We start from the raw sequence: 14,722 nt of genomic DNA, 5'->3' as shown, positions 1-14,722 counted from the left end.
ACTTCACCCTACTCTGATGCATGAGGATATGGTTTGTTGTGATGGTTGAAGTGTTGGGTTCTGGCTCCCCCTACTGACTGGAGTGTGTAATGTCTCAATGCCACTTCATCCAGCCTTCTCTACTCCACAGTTGATAAAGTGAAGTTTGAACCTCCGCTGAGGAAGGAAACAGAGGCTCACATTGAAATGGTGAATATATTTTAAATTATGTATTTGCAATATACTGTTTTATCAGCAATTTTTTTTCTTATTTGAATTGATGTGTAATCTAGTGTAAAGTATGTTGGTCAGGAAGTGATTGTAAATATCCCCAAGTAAAAGTTTGCTTCCCAAATCGCACCCTATTCCCTATATAATACACTACTTTTGACGAGGGCAGTGTTTCCCAAACTCGGTCCCCGGGACTCCAAGGTTGGGAAAGTTTTTTTGTCCCAACACAACACAGCTGATTCAAATTATCGAAGCTTGATGAATCAGCCGTGTAGTGCTAGGTGAATCAGCCGTGTAGTGTCAGGTGAATCAGCCGTGTAGTGCCAGGTGAATCAGTCGTGTAGTGCCAGGTGGGTCAGCCGTGTAGTGCCAGGTGAGTCAGCCGTGTAGTGCCAGGTGGGTCAGCCGTGTAGTGCCAGGTGGGTCAGCCGTGTAGTGCTCGGGCAACAAAACAAATCGGTGTACGCCCTTGGAGTCCCCAGGACTAGGACATGAGGTTGCCATTTCAGACACAGCCTGCAGTTGAAATACCCTCTGTATCACAAATGACACCCTATTCCCTATATATAGTGCACTACTTTTGACCAGAGCCCTATGGCACCCTAGTCCCTATATAGTGCACTACTTTAGACCAGAGCCCTATGGCACCCTATTCCCTATATAGTGCACTACTTTTGACCAGAGCACTGCAGTCGTGCACTATATAGGGAATAGTTCCATTTGAGACACAGGCCTTGGTGGTAGTAACTAACATGTCTTGTTTGTTATTGCTGTGGTCTCTCCAGGACGTGACTAAACACAGCGACTTCCCCTCTCCCTGGAGCCCTTTCGCAGAGGGAGGCATCTCTACCAGGTGAGAACCATGGTAACCGTCGTCACGGGAACGACTCTGTTCCGTTCAAGGCTTCTGTTTTTTTTTTTTGCTGGTTGGCCCGGGGGCTGTCTCGTGTCTTGTCTTTTTTTTTATGGTCCAGTGGGATTTCTGGGACAACTGAAATACCTTGGATATACACCGTGGGTAAACAGAAGTTAAAGGGGTCTCTCCGCGTAGAGCGGAGGACCCTTTTTAAATGTTTTCTTATCTAGACTCGCTGACTGGTTTTACGCACCAGGCAAACTTTTTTGTGGAATGGTTCTCTATTGATTACACCGTGGTTACACCGTGGTTACACCGTTGTTACACCGTGGTTACACAGGGTACAATGTCAGTAGTAACTCATCTGGAAATTATCTGCTCAAGCTTTCTATTTTTCAGGCATATTTCTGCCACCTAAGTGTTTTTTCGGCCCACCTTGGTCCAAACAATGTACTTAAAAAAAATTTTTGTTTATACTTAACTTAAACCGTATATAAATGACACTATACAGAGCATTAACTTGTCTATGTACAGAGCATTAACTTGTCTATGTACAGAGCATTAACTTGTCTATGTGCAGAGCATTAACTTGTCTATGTACAGAGCATTAACTTGTCTATGTACAGAGCATTAACTTGTCTATGTACAGAGCATTAACTTGTCTATGTACAGAGCATTAACTTGTCTATGTGCAGAGCATTAACTTGTCTATGTACAGAGCATTAACTTGTCTATGTACAGAGCATTAACTTGTCTATGTACAGAGCATTAACTTGTCTATGTGCAGAGCATTAACTTGTCTATGTACAGAGCATTAACTTGTCTATGTGCAGAGCATTAACTTGTCTATGTACAGAGCATTAACTTGTCTATGTGCAGAGCATTAACTTGTCTATGTACAGAGCATTAACTTGTCTATGTACAGAGCATTAACTTGTCTATGTACAGGGCATTACCTTGTCTATGTGCAGAGCATTAACTTGTCTATGTACAGAGCATTAACTTGTCTATGTACAGAGCATTAACTTGTCTATGTACAGAGCATTAACTTGTCTATGTACAGAGCATTAACTTGTCTATGTACAGAGCATTAACTTGTCTATGTACAGGGCATTAACTTGTCTATGTGCAGAGCATTAACTTGTCTATGTACAGAGCATTAACTTGTCTATGTACAGAGCATTAACTTGTCTATGTACAGAGCATTAACTTGTCTATGTGCAGAGCATTAACTTGTCTATGTACAGAGCATTAACTTGTCTATGTACAGAGCATTAACTTGTCTATGTACAGAGCATTAACTTGTCTATGTACAGAGCATTAACTTGTCTATGTACAGAGCATTAACTTGTCTATGTACAGAGCATTAACTTGTCTATGTGCAGAGCATTAACTTGTCTATGTACAGAGCATTAACTTGTCTATGTACAGAGCATTAACTTGTCTATGTGCAGAGCATTAACTTGTCTATGTACAGAGCATTAACTTGTCTATGTACAGAGCATTAACTTGTCTATGTACAGAGCATTAACTTGTCTATGTGCAGAGCATTAACTTGTCTATGTACAGAGCATTAACTTGTCTATGTACAGAGCATTAACTTGTCTATGTGCAGAGCATTAACTTGTCTATGTACAGAGCATTAACTTGTCTATGTACAGAGCATTAACTTGTCTATGTGCAGAGCATTAACTTGTCTATGTACAGAGCATTAACTTGTCTATGTACAGAGCATTAACTTGTCTATGTACAGAGCATTAACTTGTCTATGTACAGAGCATTAACTTGTCTATGTACAGGGCATTAACTTGTCTATGTGCAGAGCATTAACTTGTCTATGTGCAGAGCATTAACTTGTCTATGTGCAGAGCATTAACTTGTCTATGTGCAGAGCATTAACTTGTCTATGTACAGAGCATTAACTTGTCTATGTACAGAGCATTAACTTGTCTATGTACAGAGCATTAACTTGTCTATGTACAGAGCATTAACTTGTCTATGTACAGAGCACTCGTAAAGTATTCAGACCCTTTGACTTTTTCCACATTTTATTACGTTACAGCCTATATTTGAAAATGGATTTAAAAAATCAAAAATTCCTCATCAATCTACACACTACCCCATAATGACATCACAATACCCCATAATGACATCACAATACCCCATAATGACATCACAATACCCCATAATGACATCACAATACCCCATAATGACATCACAATACCCCATAATGACATCACAATAACCCATAATGACATCAAATACCCCATAATGACATCACAATAACCCATAATGACATCACAATAACCCATAATGACATCAAATACCCCATAATGACATCACAATAACCCATAATGACAAAGCAAAAACAGGTTTTTAGAAATGGTTAAGTTTATTACAATCAGAAAACTGAAATATTACATTTTACACAAGTATTCAGACCCTTTACTCAGTACTTTGTTGAAGCACCTTTGGCAGCGATTACTGCCTCGAGTCTTCTTGGGTATGACGCTACAAGCTTGGCACACCTGTATTTTGGGAGTTTCTCACATTCTTCTCTGCAGATCCTCTCAAGCTCTGTCAGGTTGGATTTTTAGGTCTCTCCAGAGATGTTCGATCAGGTTGAAGTCCGGGCTCTGGCTGGGCCACCCAAGGGCATTCAGAGATTTGTCTCGAAGCCACTCCTGCGTTGTCTTGGCTGTGTTCTTAGGGTCGTTGTCCTGTTGGAAGGTGAACCATCACCCCAGTCTGAGGTCCTGAGCGCTCTGGAGCAGTTTTTCATCAAGAATCTCTCTGTACTTTGCTCCTTTTATCTTTCCCTCAATCCTGACTAGTCTCGCGCTGCCAAGCGTCAGCTGGAGTGGTGTAAAGCTCGCCGCCATTGGACTCTGGAGCAGTGGAAACTCGTTCTCTGGGTTGATGAATCACACTTCACCATCGGACAGTCCGACGTATTAATATGGGTTTGGTGGATACCAGGAGAACGCTACCTGCCCTAAATGCATAGTGCCAACTGTAAAGTTTGGTGGAGGAGGAATAAATGTCTGGGGCTGTTTTTCATGGTTCAAGCCAGCCCCTTTAGCTATACTACAGCATACAACGACATTCTAGATGATTCTGTGCTTTAAACTACAATGTTTTCTCTCAGGTCCATGGCTAAATGTGTAGAATTGCATACATTTGTTTTAAAAATTCAAACTGATAGGGGTTCTCTAAAATGTTCCTTTAAATTCAGCTGCACTGACTGGCCAACCACGCCCATTGCCACGCCCCCCTCCATGTTCCGTGTTTATTGTCTCTTTATATGGGTTGTCTAATAGCTTTGTTCTGGGAGGGGGGGGGTCACTTTATCAATACAATCAATGAGAAGAACCAATACACATTTTGAACAATCCCCACTCCACCTATAGCACAGGTCGACAACAGGCAGTGATTTTTTTTGGTGGTTAGTTATGGTGAGTGAATTTGCATTGTAAATGATTATGTATCCGCTCCTGTCCCGCGGCTAAATCTAGTTACCTAACCCTGACACGTAGCTTCCTAACTTTGTGGAGTTTAAATTGTTTTGCTCACTTCCCCTTGTTGTGAGACAAACCTGTTCCATTCACCTCACTGTGTGGAGGTGCCACCTCTGTTCTCAAAGCATAACCCATCATGCTTAGCTACCTACCTCTCTCCCTACCTACCTCTCTCTCCCTACCTACCTCTCTCTCCCCACCCCTGTTCTGTTCTCAAAGCATAACCCATCATGCTTAGCTACCTACCTCTCTCTCCCCACCCCTGTTCTGTTCTCAAAGCATAACCCATCATGCTTACCTACCTAACTCTCTCTCCTCTACCTACCTCTCTCTCCTCTACCTACCTCTCTCTCCCTACCTACCTCTCTCTCCCTACCTACCTCTCTCTCCTCTACCTACCTCTCTCTCCCTACCTACCTCTCTCTCCCTACCTACCTCTCTCTCCCCACCCCTGTTCTGTTCTCAAAGCATAACCCATCATGCTTACCTACCTACCTCTCCCTCCTCTACCTACCTCTCCCTCCCTCCCTCCCTGCCCACCCCCTCGCTCCCAACCCTCTCCCTCCCCACCCTCTCTCTCCCTCCCTACCTCCCTCCCTGATCAGGTAGTATCTAGATCTTGACTGTGTCCTTCTTGTTTCTTCTTCTCTCTTTCCTTCTTGTTTCTGTGTCCTTCTTGTTTCTTCTTCTCTCTTTCCTTCTGCCTCCTTTCTGTTGCTCGCTTCTTCTTCTCTCTCCTTCTGCCTCCTTTCTGTTGCTCGCTTCTTCTTCTCTCTCCTTCTGCCTCCTTTCTGTTGCTCGCTTCTTCTTCTCTCTCCTTCTGCCTCCTTTCTGTTGCTCGCTTCTTCTTCTCTCTCCTTCTGCCTCCTTTCTGTTGCTCGCTTCTTCTTCTCTCTCTCCTTCTGCCTCCTTTCTGTTGCTCGCTTCTTCTTCTCTCTTTCCTTCTGCCTCCTTTCTGTTGCTTGCTTCTTCTTCTCTCTCCTTCTGCCTCCTTTCTGTTGCTCGCTTCTTCTTCTCTCTCCTTCTGCCTCCTTTCTGTTGCTCGCTTCTTCTTCTCTCTCTCCTTCTGCCTCCTTTCTGTTGCTCGCTTCTTCTTCTCTCTCTCCTTCTGCCTCCTTTCTGTTGCTCGCTTCTTCTTCTCTCTTTCCTTCTGCCTCCTTTCTGTTGCTCGCTTCTTCTTCTCTCTCTCCTTCTGCCTCCTTTCTGTTGCTCGCTTCTTCTTCTCTCTCTCCTTCTGCCTCCTTTCTGTTGCTCGCTTCTTCTTCTCTCTCTCCTTCTGCCTCCTTTCTGTTGCTCGCTTCTTCTTCTCTCTCTCCTTCTGCCTCCTTTCTGTTGCTCGCTTCTTCTTCTCTCTCTCCTTCTGCCTCCTTTCTGTTGCTCGCTTCTTCTTCTCTCTCTCCTTCTGCCTCCTTTCTGTTGCTCGCTTCTTCTTCTCTCTCTCCTTCTGCCTCCTTTCTGTTGCTCGCTTCTTCTTCTCTCTCTCCTTCTGCCTCCTTTCTGTTGCTCGCTTCTTCTTCTCTCTCTCCTTCTGCCTCCTTTCTGTTGCTCGCTTCTTCTTCTCTCTCTCCTTCTGCCTCCTTTCTGTTGCTCGCTTCTTCTTCTCTCTCTCCTTCTGCCTCCTTTCTGTTGCTCGCTTCTTCTTCTCTCTCTCCTTCTGCCTCCTTTCTGTTGCTCGCTTCTTCTTCTGTCTTTCCAAAGGAGCCTTCTGAAAAGTGTTGAGGATGAGTTGTTTCAACGGTAACACTTAACACCCTGTGGTAAAACCATGCCCACGACGCGCTCTACCCCTCCGCTAACTGTTGCGTGGCAGCCCGGCCGATGGGTAGAGGCAGCTGCTGTGGTCTGGTTGTGTGCAGTGCAGTGATGTGTGCCACCCTGCCCTTCTCCGTTCATATCCATCCTCATACCCTCCCATGTGGGCTGTGATATAGCTGTTGACCCTGCCAGCCTCAGAGGAGTTGATGGATGTGTGCTCCTAATTGAGGTGCAGACAGACAGACAGTAGGGAAACTCAGAAGGACAGACGGATGGACAGACATAGAGGCTGTGATATAGCTGTTGACCCTGCCAGCCTCAGAGGAGTTGATGGATGTGTGCTCCTAATTGAGGTGCAGGTAGACAGACAGTGGGGAAACAGACGGATGGACAGACATAGAGGCTGTGATATAGCTGTTGACCCTGCCAGCCTCAGAGGAGTTGATGGATGTGTGCTCCTAATTGAGGTGCAGGTAGACAGACAGTGGGGAAACAGACGGATGGACAGACATAGAGGCTGTGTGCGGCCGACAGCTACATTGTAAATAACTTAAACCTAAACCAGTGAGCCCTGCAGGGTTTTGTTTTGTTTGACATAGACTTGTTTCCCCCGTGCACTAGAGTTTAGTTCAATATTTACTGAGAATTGTATGTGTAGGTCTTGAGAACCAGTAGTTGCTCTGCTTTGTGTGTTGTCCTGTTTTACTATAGATAATGAATGTGTGTTTCTTTCCGCCACAGGCTACTGCTTTTGTGGTACATTTTTCAGATGAATCATTGACCCCCCTGCCCTTTACCCCTGAATCATACAGTCCTGACTCCTGTTCTCTCTGATTCTTGCCCTTTACCCCTGAATCATACAGTCCTGACTCCTGTTCTCTCTGATTCTTGCCCTTTACCCCTGAATCATACAGTCCTGACTCCTGTTCTCTCTGATTCTTGCCCTTTACCCCGGGATCATACAGTCCTGACTCCTGTTCTCTCTGACCCCCTGCCCTTTACCCCGGGATCATACAGTCCAGACTCCTGTTCTCTCTGACCCCCTGCCCTTTACCCCTGAATCATACAGTCCAGACTCCTGTTCTCTCTGACCCCCTGCCCTTTACCCCGGGATCATACAGTCCAGACTCCTGTTCTCTCTGATTCTTGCCCTTTACCCTGGGATCATACAGTCCAGACTCCTGTTCTCTCTGACACCCTGTTAGTGAGCATGTCTCCTTTGCCAAGATAATCCATCCACCTGACAGGTGTGGCATATCAAGAAGCTGATTAAACAGCATGATCATTACAAAGGTGCACCTTGTGCTGGGAACAATAAAAGGCCACTTTAAACTGTGCAGTTTTGTCACACAACACAATGGCGCAGATGTCTCAAGTTTTGAGGGAGCGTGCAATTGGCATGCTGACTGCAGGAATGTCCACGAGCTGTTGCCAGAGAATGGAATGTGCATTTCTCTACCATAAGCCGCCTCCAGCACATCTAACCTACCTCACAACCGTGTTTGGTGTTGTGTGGACGAGTGGTTTCCTCATGTCAGCGTTGTGAACCGAGTGCTCCGTGGTGGGGGTGGTGGTGGGGTTATGGTATGGGCAGACATAAGCTACGGGCAACGAACATAATTGGCATTTTCTCGATGGAAATGTATTTGAATGCACAGAAATACCGTGACGAGATCCTGAGGCCGACTGAGGGCATTTTTTTATTTCGTTTATTTTTTATTTTTTTAAGGTATCTGTGACCAATAGATGCATATCTGTATTCCCAGTCATGTGACATCCATAAATGAATTAAGCTTTAATGTATTGATGTCCTCATAGGAACTGTAACTCAGTAAAAATCAATTACATTTTTTGTTGTTGTTGAATGTTGCGTTTCTATTTTTGTTCAGTGCAGTTGACCCTGATGGTAACATTACGTCCCTCACTTCAACCCAGCCTTGAACACCCTGTACCTGTCCTCTCTGATCCCTCTCCTCTCTTCTCTCTGATCTGTCCATTCTCTCTCTCTGCTCCCAGGGGACACATGGCCCATCTGGAGGATGCCTTTGAAGACGTGGAGCTGTAAGTGCTGCTTACACACACACACACAGACGCACAAATATCCCCTGCCAGCTGCCTGACTGTTTTGGTCTCTTCCCATTCTAGGTCGACCCTCAAGCACGGAATCCCACCTCCTCTACCTCCAAAGGTAAAGCCCAATGTACCTCTACTTTGAGGTACAGCCTAATTCACCGCACATGCTTTGGGTTTTCTGCATCAGTGTTTACGGCTGCAGTCATTTAGTTGTGGCGCTGCGCCACGGCAAAATCATTGCCGCCACGGCCCAAAAATATGTAACAAAACATGTTTTTGCCGAATTAGAAGATGATTACTTTCCCTTTGCAAACAAAAACAATTAATGAAAGCACATAGTAGAATAGTTTATCTATTTACCTAGTCGGCTTGTTGTTCTGTGTGAGATAGATATTCCTCTCGAGGCGCATTGAAGTGCCGTTGAGAGTGAAACACAAATTGTGACAAGCAGTGGCCCCAGCGTCGTCCCGGGTTTGGCCGGTGTAGGCCGTCATTGTAAATAATAATTTGTCCTTAACTGACTCGCCTTGTCAAATAAAGGTTAAATAAATCAATAAAATGCTGACAGGCAACCCCATATTTCAGCCTGTTTATTTACTAACACTGTGCTGTATCTACAGTGATAATACAGTGATAATGCTGACTGCTAACAGCAAACCGAATATATGTTTTTATTACTATTTATAAAAATAAAAAAAGTAGGCAAGTCAATAATAATATGATGGATGGTCAAATATTAATATTTTAAACAAATTTTATCAATATGGGGGGCGGCAGGGTAGCCTAGTGGTTAGAGTGTAGAGGTGGCAGGGTAGCCTAGTGGTTAGAGTGTAGAGGTGGCAGGTAGCCTAGTGGTTAGAGTGTAGGGGCGGCAGGGTAGCCTAGTGGTTAGAGTGTAGAGGCGGCAAGTAGCCTAGTGGTTAGAGTGTAGAGGTGGCAGGTAGCCTAGTGGTTAGAGTGTAGAGGTGGCAGGGTAGCCTAGTGGTTAGAGTGTAGAGGTGGCAGGGTAGCCTAGTGGTTAGAGTGTAGGGGCGGCAGGGTAGCCTAGTGGTTAGAGTGTAGAGGTGGCAGGGTAGCCTAGTGGTTAGAGTGTAGAGGTGGCAGGGTAGCCTAGTGGTTAGAGTGTAGAGGTGGCAGGGTAGCCTAGTGGTTAGAGTGTAGAGGCGGCAGGGTAGCCTAGTGGTTAGAGTGTAGAGGTGGCAGGTAGCCTAGTGGTTAGAGTGTAGGGGCGGCAGGGTAGCCTAGTGGTTAGAGTGTAGAGGCGGCAGGGTAGCCTAGTGGTTAGAGTGTAGAGGCGGCAGGGTAGCCTAGTGGTTAGAGTGTAGAGGTGGCAGGGTAGCCTAGTGGTTAGAGTGTAGAGGCGGCAGGGTAGCCTAGTGGTTAGAGTGTAGAGGCGGCAGGGTAGCCTAGTGGTTAGAGTGTAGGGGCGGCAGGGTAGCCTAGTGGTTAGAGTGTAGAGATGGCAGGGTAGCCTAGTGGTTAGAGTGTAGAGGTGGCAGGGTAGCCTAGTGGTTAGAGTGTAGAGGTGGCAGGGTAGCCTAGTGGTTAGAGTGTAGGGGCGGCAGGGTAGCCTAGTGGTTAGAGTGTAGAGGTGGCAGGGTAGCCTAGTGGTTAGAGTGTAGGGGCGGCAGGGTAGCCTAGTGGTTAGAGTGTAGAGGTGGCAGGGTAGCCTAGTGGTTAGAGTGTAGAGGCGGCAGGGTAGCCTAGTGGTTAGAGTGTAGAGGTGGCAGGGTAGCCTAGTGGTTAGAGTGTAGAGGTGGCAGGGTAGCCTAGTGGTTAGAGTGTAGAGGTGGCAGGGTAGCCTAGTGGTTAGAGTGTAGAGGTGGCAGGGTAGCCTAGTGGTTAGAGTGTAGAGGTGGCAGGGTAGCCTAGTGGTTAGAGTGTAGAGGCGGCAGGGTAGCCTAGTGGTTAGAGTGTAGAGGTGGCAGGGTAGCCTAGTGGTTAGAGTGTAGAGGTGGCAGGGTAGCCTAGTGGTTAGAGTGTAGAGGTGGCAGGGTAGCCTAGTGGTTAGAGTGTAGAGGTGGCAGGGTAGCCTAGTGGTTAGAGTGTAGAGGTGGCAGGGTAGCCTAGTGGTTAGAGTGTAGAGGTGGCAGGGTAGCCTAGTGGTTAGAGTGTAGAGGTGGCAGGGTAGCCTAGTGGTTAGAGTGTAGGGGTGGCAGGTAGCCTAGTGGTTAGAGTGTAGGGGCGGCAGGGTAGCCTAGTGGTTAGAGTGTAGAGGTGGCAGGGTAGCCTAGTGGTTAGAGTGTAGAGGCGGCAGGGTAGCCTAGTGGTTAGAGTGTAGAGGTGGCAGGGTAGCCTAGTGGTTAGAGTGTAGAGGTGGCAGGGTAGCCTAGTGGTTAGAGTGTAGAGGTGGCAGGGTAGCCTAGTGGTTAGAGTGTAGAGGTGGCAGGGTAGCCTAGTGGTTAGAGTGTAGAGGTGGCAGGGTAGCCTAGTGGTTAGAGTGTAGAGGTGGCAGGGTAGCCTAGTGGTTAGAGTGGAGGGGCGGTAGTGTAGCCTAGTGGTTAGAGTGTTGGACTAGTAACCGGAAGGTTGCGAGTTCAAACCCCCGAGCTGACAAGGTACAAATCTGTCGTTCTGCCCCTGAACAGGCAGTTAACCCACTGTTCCTAGGCCGTCATTGAAAATAAGAATTTGTTCTTAACTGACCTGCCTAGTTAAATAAAGGTAAAATTAAATTTAAAAAAAATATGTTATACAGCTCATTTCTGGAGGTGGAAAGTAATCATTTAGGTGGAATCAGCATCATTTAATTTTAATTATTTTTGGAGTAGAATGTCCTCTAAAGTCAATAGAACTGAGTTTCTCAGTCATCCTACATAAATATGATCCAAGGGAGGGACCCTTGTCCCCTAAAACAAGGGAGGGACCCTTGTCCCCTAAAACAAGGGAGGGACCCTTGTCCCCTAAAAACAAGGGAGGGACCCTTGTCCCCTAAAACAAGGGCGGGACCCTTGTCCCCTAAAACAAGGGAGGGTTTGCCCCCCCCCCCCCCCCCCCTCCCCACTGCTACACATTTTTCCAGAGGAAACAATGGCTGCGGTCCAAACACTTAAAAGACACACCCTCGTCCACTTACCTTATGCCCTTAGGGGAATCCCCGTCGCCATCTTGGAGGGTGGTCCAAATGATTAGCCAATCAAGGGGAGTTTGTAACGTAAGCCCCTCAAACCTCGTTTTTTAGTCGAGTGTGCGAGTGTATAATTATGTTCACTCTGGGGCCTGAAACTCCCCATAATTCAATTCAGCACAGTTGTACATCCGCTAAGAAAAGTCTGTCAAAACTTAAAAACAACATTAATGGAGAAGTTAACACACAAGTGTAAGTAAAAACAAATGCAAATAAATTAGAAATTGTGCTACTAATGCAATCAATATTTTGGCAGTTGTAGAAATAAAAAAAAAATCCTTCAGAAGTTCTAGCTAGGCAGGCTAACGTTAGTTAGCTAATTCATTTGCTAGCTATCATACAGTAGGCAGGCTAATGTTAGTTAGCTAATTAACTTGCTAGCTATCATACAGTAGGCAGGCTAACGTTAGTTAGCTAATTAATTTGCTAGCTATCATACAGTAGGCAGGCTATCATTAGTTAGCTCATTAATTTGCTAGCTATCATACAGTAGGCAGGCTAACATTATTTAGCTAATTAATGTGCTAGCTATCATACAGTAGGCAGGCTAACGTTAGTTAGCTAATTCATTTGCTAGCTATCATACAGTAGGCAAGCTAACATTAGTTAGCTAATTCATTTGCTAGCTATCATACAGTATGCAGGCTAACATTATTTAGCTAATTAATGTGCTAGCTATCATACAGTAGGCAGGCTAACATTAGTTAGCTAATTAATGTGCTAGCTATCATACAGTAGGCAGGCTAACATTAGTTAGCTAATTAATTTGCTAGCTATCATACAGTAGGCAGGCTAATGTTAGTTAGCTAATTAATTTGCTAGCTATCATACAGTAGGCAGGCTAACATTAGTTAGCTAATTAATTTGCTAGCTATCATACAGTAGGCAGGCTAACATTAGTTAGCTAATTAATTTGCTAGCTATCGTACAGTAGGCAGGCTAACATTAGTTAGCTATCGTACAGTAGGCAGGCTAACATTAGTTAGCTAATTCATTTGCTAGCTATCGTACAGTAGGCAGGCTAACATTAGTTAGCTAATTAATTTGCTAGCTATCATACAGTAGGCAGGCTAACATTAGTTAGCTGATTAATTTGTTAGCTATCGTACAGTAGGCAGGCTAACATTAGTTAGCTAATTAATTTGCTAGCTATCATACAGTAGGCAGGCTAACATTAGTTAGCTGATTAATTTGCTAGCTATCATACAGTAGGTGTATATATTAACTATATAATTATTAATAAGTAGACATGCAATTATAATTGACTGTAGCACATATAAAGCACCCACAAGCCACCAGTGGATGAGTGATTTCCGGGCAAGGGCGGTCCATTTAATAATTTAAAAATCATTCCTTCCTCCCTCTCCCCTCGCTCTCCCTCACCTCTCGCCCTGCCTAACCCCTCGCCCTCCCTCACCCCTCGCCCTGCTTCACCCCTCGCCCTCCCTCACCCCTCGCCCTCCCTCACCCCTCGCCCTCCCTCACCCCTCGCCCTGCCTCACCCCTCGCCCTCCCTCACCCCTCGCCATCCCTCACCCCTCGCCCTCCCTCACCCCTCGCCCTCCCTCACCTCTCGCCCTGCCTAACCCCTCGCCCTCCCTCACCCCTCGCCCTGCTTCACCCCTCGCCCTCCCTCACCCCTCGCCCTCCCTCACCTCTCGCCCTCCCTCACCCCTCGCCCTGCCTCACCCCTCGCCCTCCCTCACCCCTCGCCATCCCTCACCCCTCGCCCTCCCTCACCCCTCGCCCTCCCTCACCCCTCGCCCTGCTTCACCCCTCGCCCTGCCTCACCCCTCGCCCTCCCTCACCCCTCGCCCTGCTTCACCCCTCGCCCTCCCTCACCCCTCGCCCTCCCTCACCCCTCGCCCTGCCTCACCCCTCGCCCTGCCTCACCCCTCGCCCTGCTTCACCCCTCGCCCTGCTTCACCCCTCGCCCTGCCTCACCCCTCGCCCTGCCAGTGTATACTCGTCAGACGTCATGACACGTCATCTGAAGTGTCCACTTCATTTGAGAGCTGAGGGGATAGGGTGTGCCTTTCTAAGTGTTTGAACTGCAGCCACTGTTCTGCATATACCTGACAAACAGGCGTGTACATAACCCCTTGTTTTCCTCCTTCTCCCTCCTTTCCTTTCCTCTGCTCTGTTCTCTTCATCTCTGCCTCTCCTTCTCTCCTTCCCTCTTCCTCTCCTCTGTTCTCTTCTTCCTCTCCTTCTTTCCTTCCCTCTTCCTCTCCTCTTTTCCACTGTCTCCTCTCCTTCCCTCTTCCTCTCCTCTGTTCTCTCCTTCCTCTCCCTCTCCTCCTCTCACTCATAGCCTCATCTGAGCAGTTTGTCAGATGAGCCAGATGTGAGTGATGAGAGGTGTCTGACAGTGAGGAGATTTCCAGGCTCAGAGGACAGCCCAGGTCCAGGCCTGTTCCCCCGGAGGTTGAGCACCCCAGAGCAGGGCAACAAGGCATGTGTTTATGTATATCTTTTTCTATTACAATGTTTTGAATATTCATGATATTTCTGTGTGTTTTTTAAATGACATTATGAAGCTTAGAATGTTAAAGGAATTCCCCAAGTTTGAGGTAATAATAAATAATAATAAAGTTATTTTAATTGTAAGGCGGAACATTCTGGTCCGGACTACCTGTCAGCCAGCGGCAGTAGCCCCAATCTACTATCTACGTCCACAGCCTCAGACCCTGGTAAGGACACATAGACTGTCGCACGCCCACGTGCACACACACACACACTCTTACAGTATGTCTTGGTCTTGTTGAATGGATTGAGGATACGACTACTCGAAAATAGAAACAATCTCTTCTATTCCAAGCTATCAGTTTTTCAAACAATGTATTTGTCAGTAATTCAAAAGTATTCAAAGGAAAATCTAACTGTGGTTCAATACCCTCGGATAGAATCCCGTACGCTAGAGATATGACCCTCGGATAGAATCCCGTACGCTAGAGATATGACCCTCGGATAGAATCCCGTACGCTAGAGATATGACCCTCGGATAGAATCCCGTACGCTAGAGATATGACCCTCGGATAGAATCCCGTACGCTAGAGATATGACCCTCGGATAGAATCCCGTACGCTAGAGATATGACCCTCGGATAGAATCCCGTACGCTAGAGATATGAACCCTCCGATAGAATCCCGTACGCTAGAGATATGACCCTCCGATAGAATC

The 14,722-nt window shown here is 46.4% G+C and overlaps 1 protein-coding gene across 9 annotated transcripts in view; it reads left to right on the top strand.

Moving 5' to 3' along the window:
• Positions 1-14,722, top strand: part of LOC109904626 (mitogen-activated protein kinase kinase kinase kinase 5) — a 141,441-nt gene that overhangs the window by 82,345 nt on the left and 44,374 nt on the right. For all 9 annotated transcript variants that reach the window (XM_031787702.1, XM_031787705.1, XM_031787706.1 and 6 more), the window contains 6 exons: positions 131-189; positions 996-1,063; positions 8,356-8,400; positions 8,485-8,527; positions 13,854-13,994; positions 14,151-14,232. In XM_031787702.1, the coding sequence (XP_031643562.1) occupies positions 131-189; positions 996-1,063; positions 8,356-8,400; positions 8,485-8,527; positions 13,854-13,994; positions 14,151-14,232 (438 nt within the window). The remainder of the gene's footprint in view (positions 1-130; positions 190-995; positions 1,064-8,355; positions 8,401-8,484; positions 8,528-13,853; positions 13,995-14,150; positions 14,233-14,722) is intronic.

Source organism: Oncorhynchus kisutch, linkage group LG14 (assembly GCF_002021735.2).
Source record: "Oncorhynchus kisutch isolate 150728-3 linkage group LG14, Okis_V2, whole genome shotgun sequence".
Classification (NCBI taxonomy): domain Eukaryota; kingdom Metazoa; phylum Chordata; class Actinopteri; order Salmoniformes; family Salmonidae; genus Oncorhynchus; species Oncorhynchus kisutch.
This window is presented reverse-complemented; position numbering and strand designations above follow the sequence as displayed.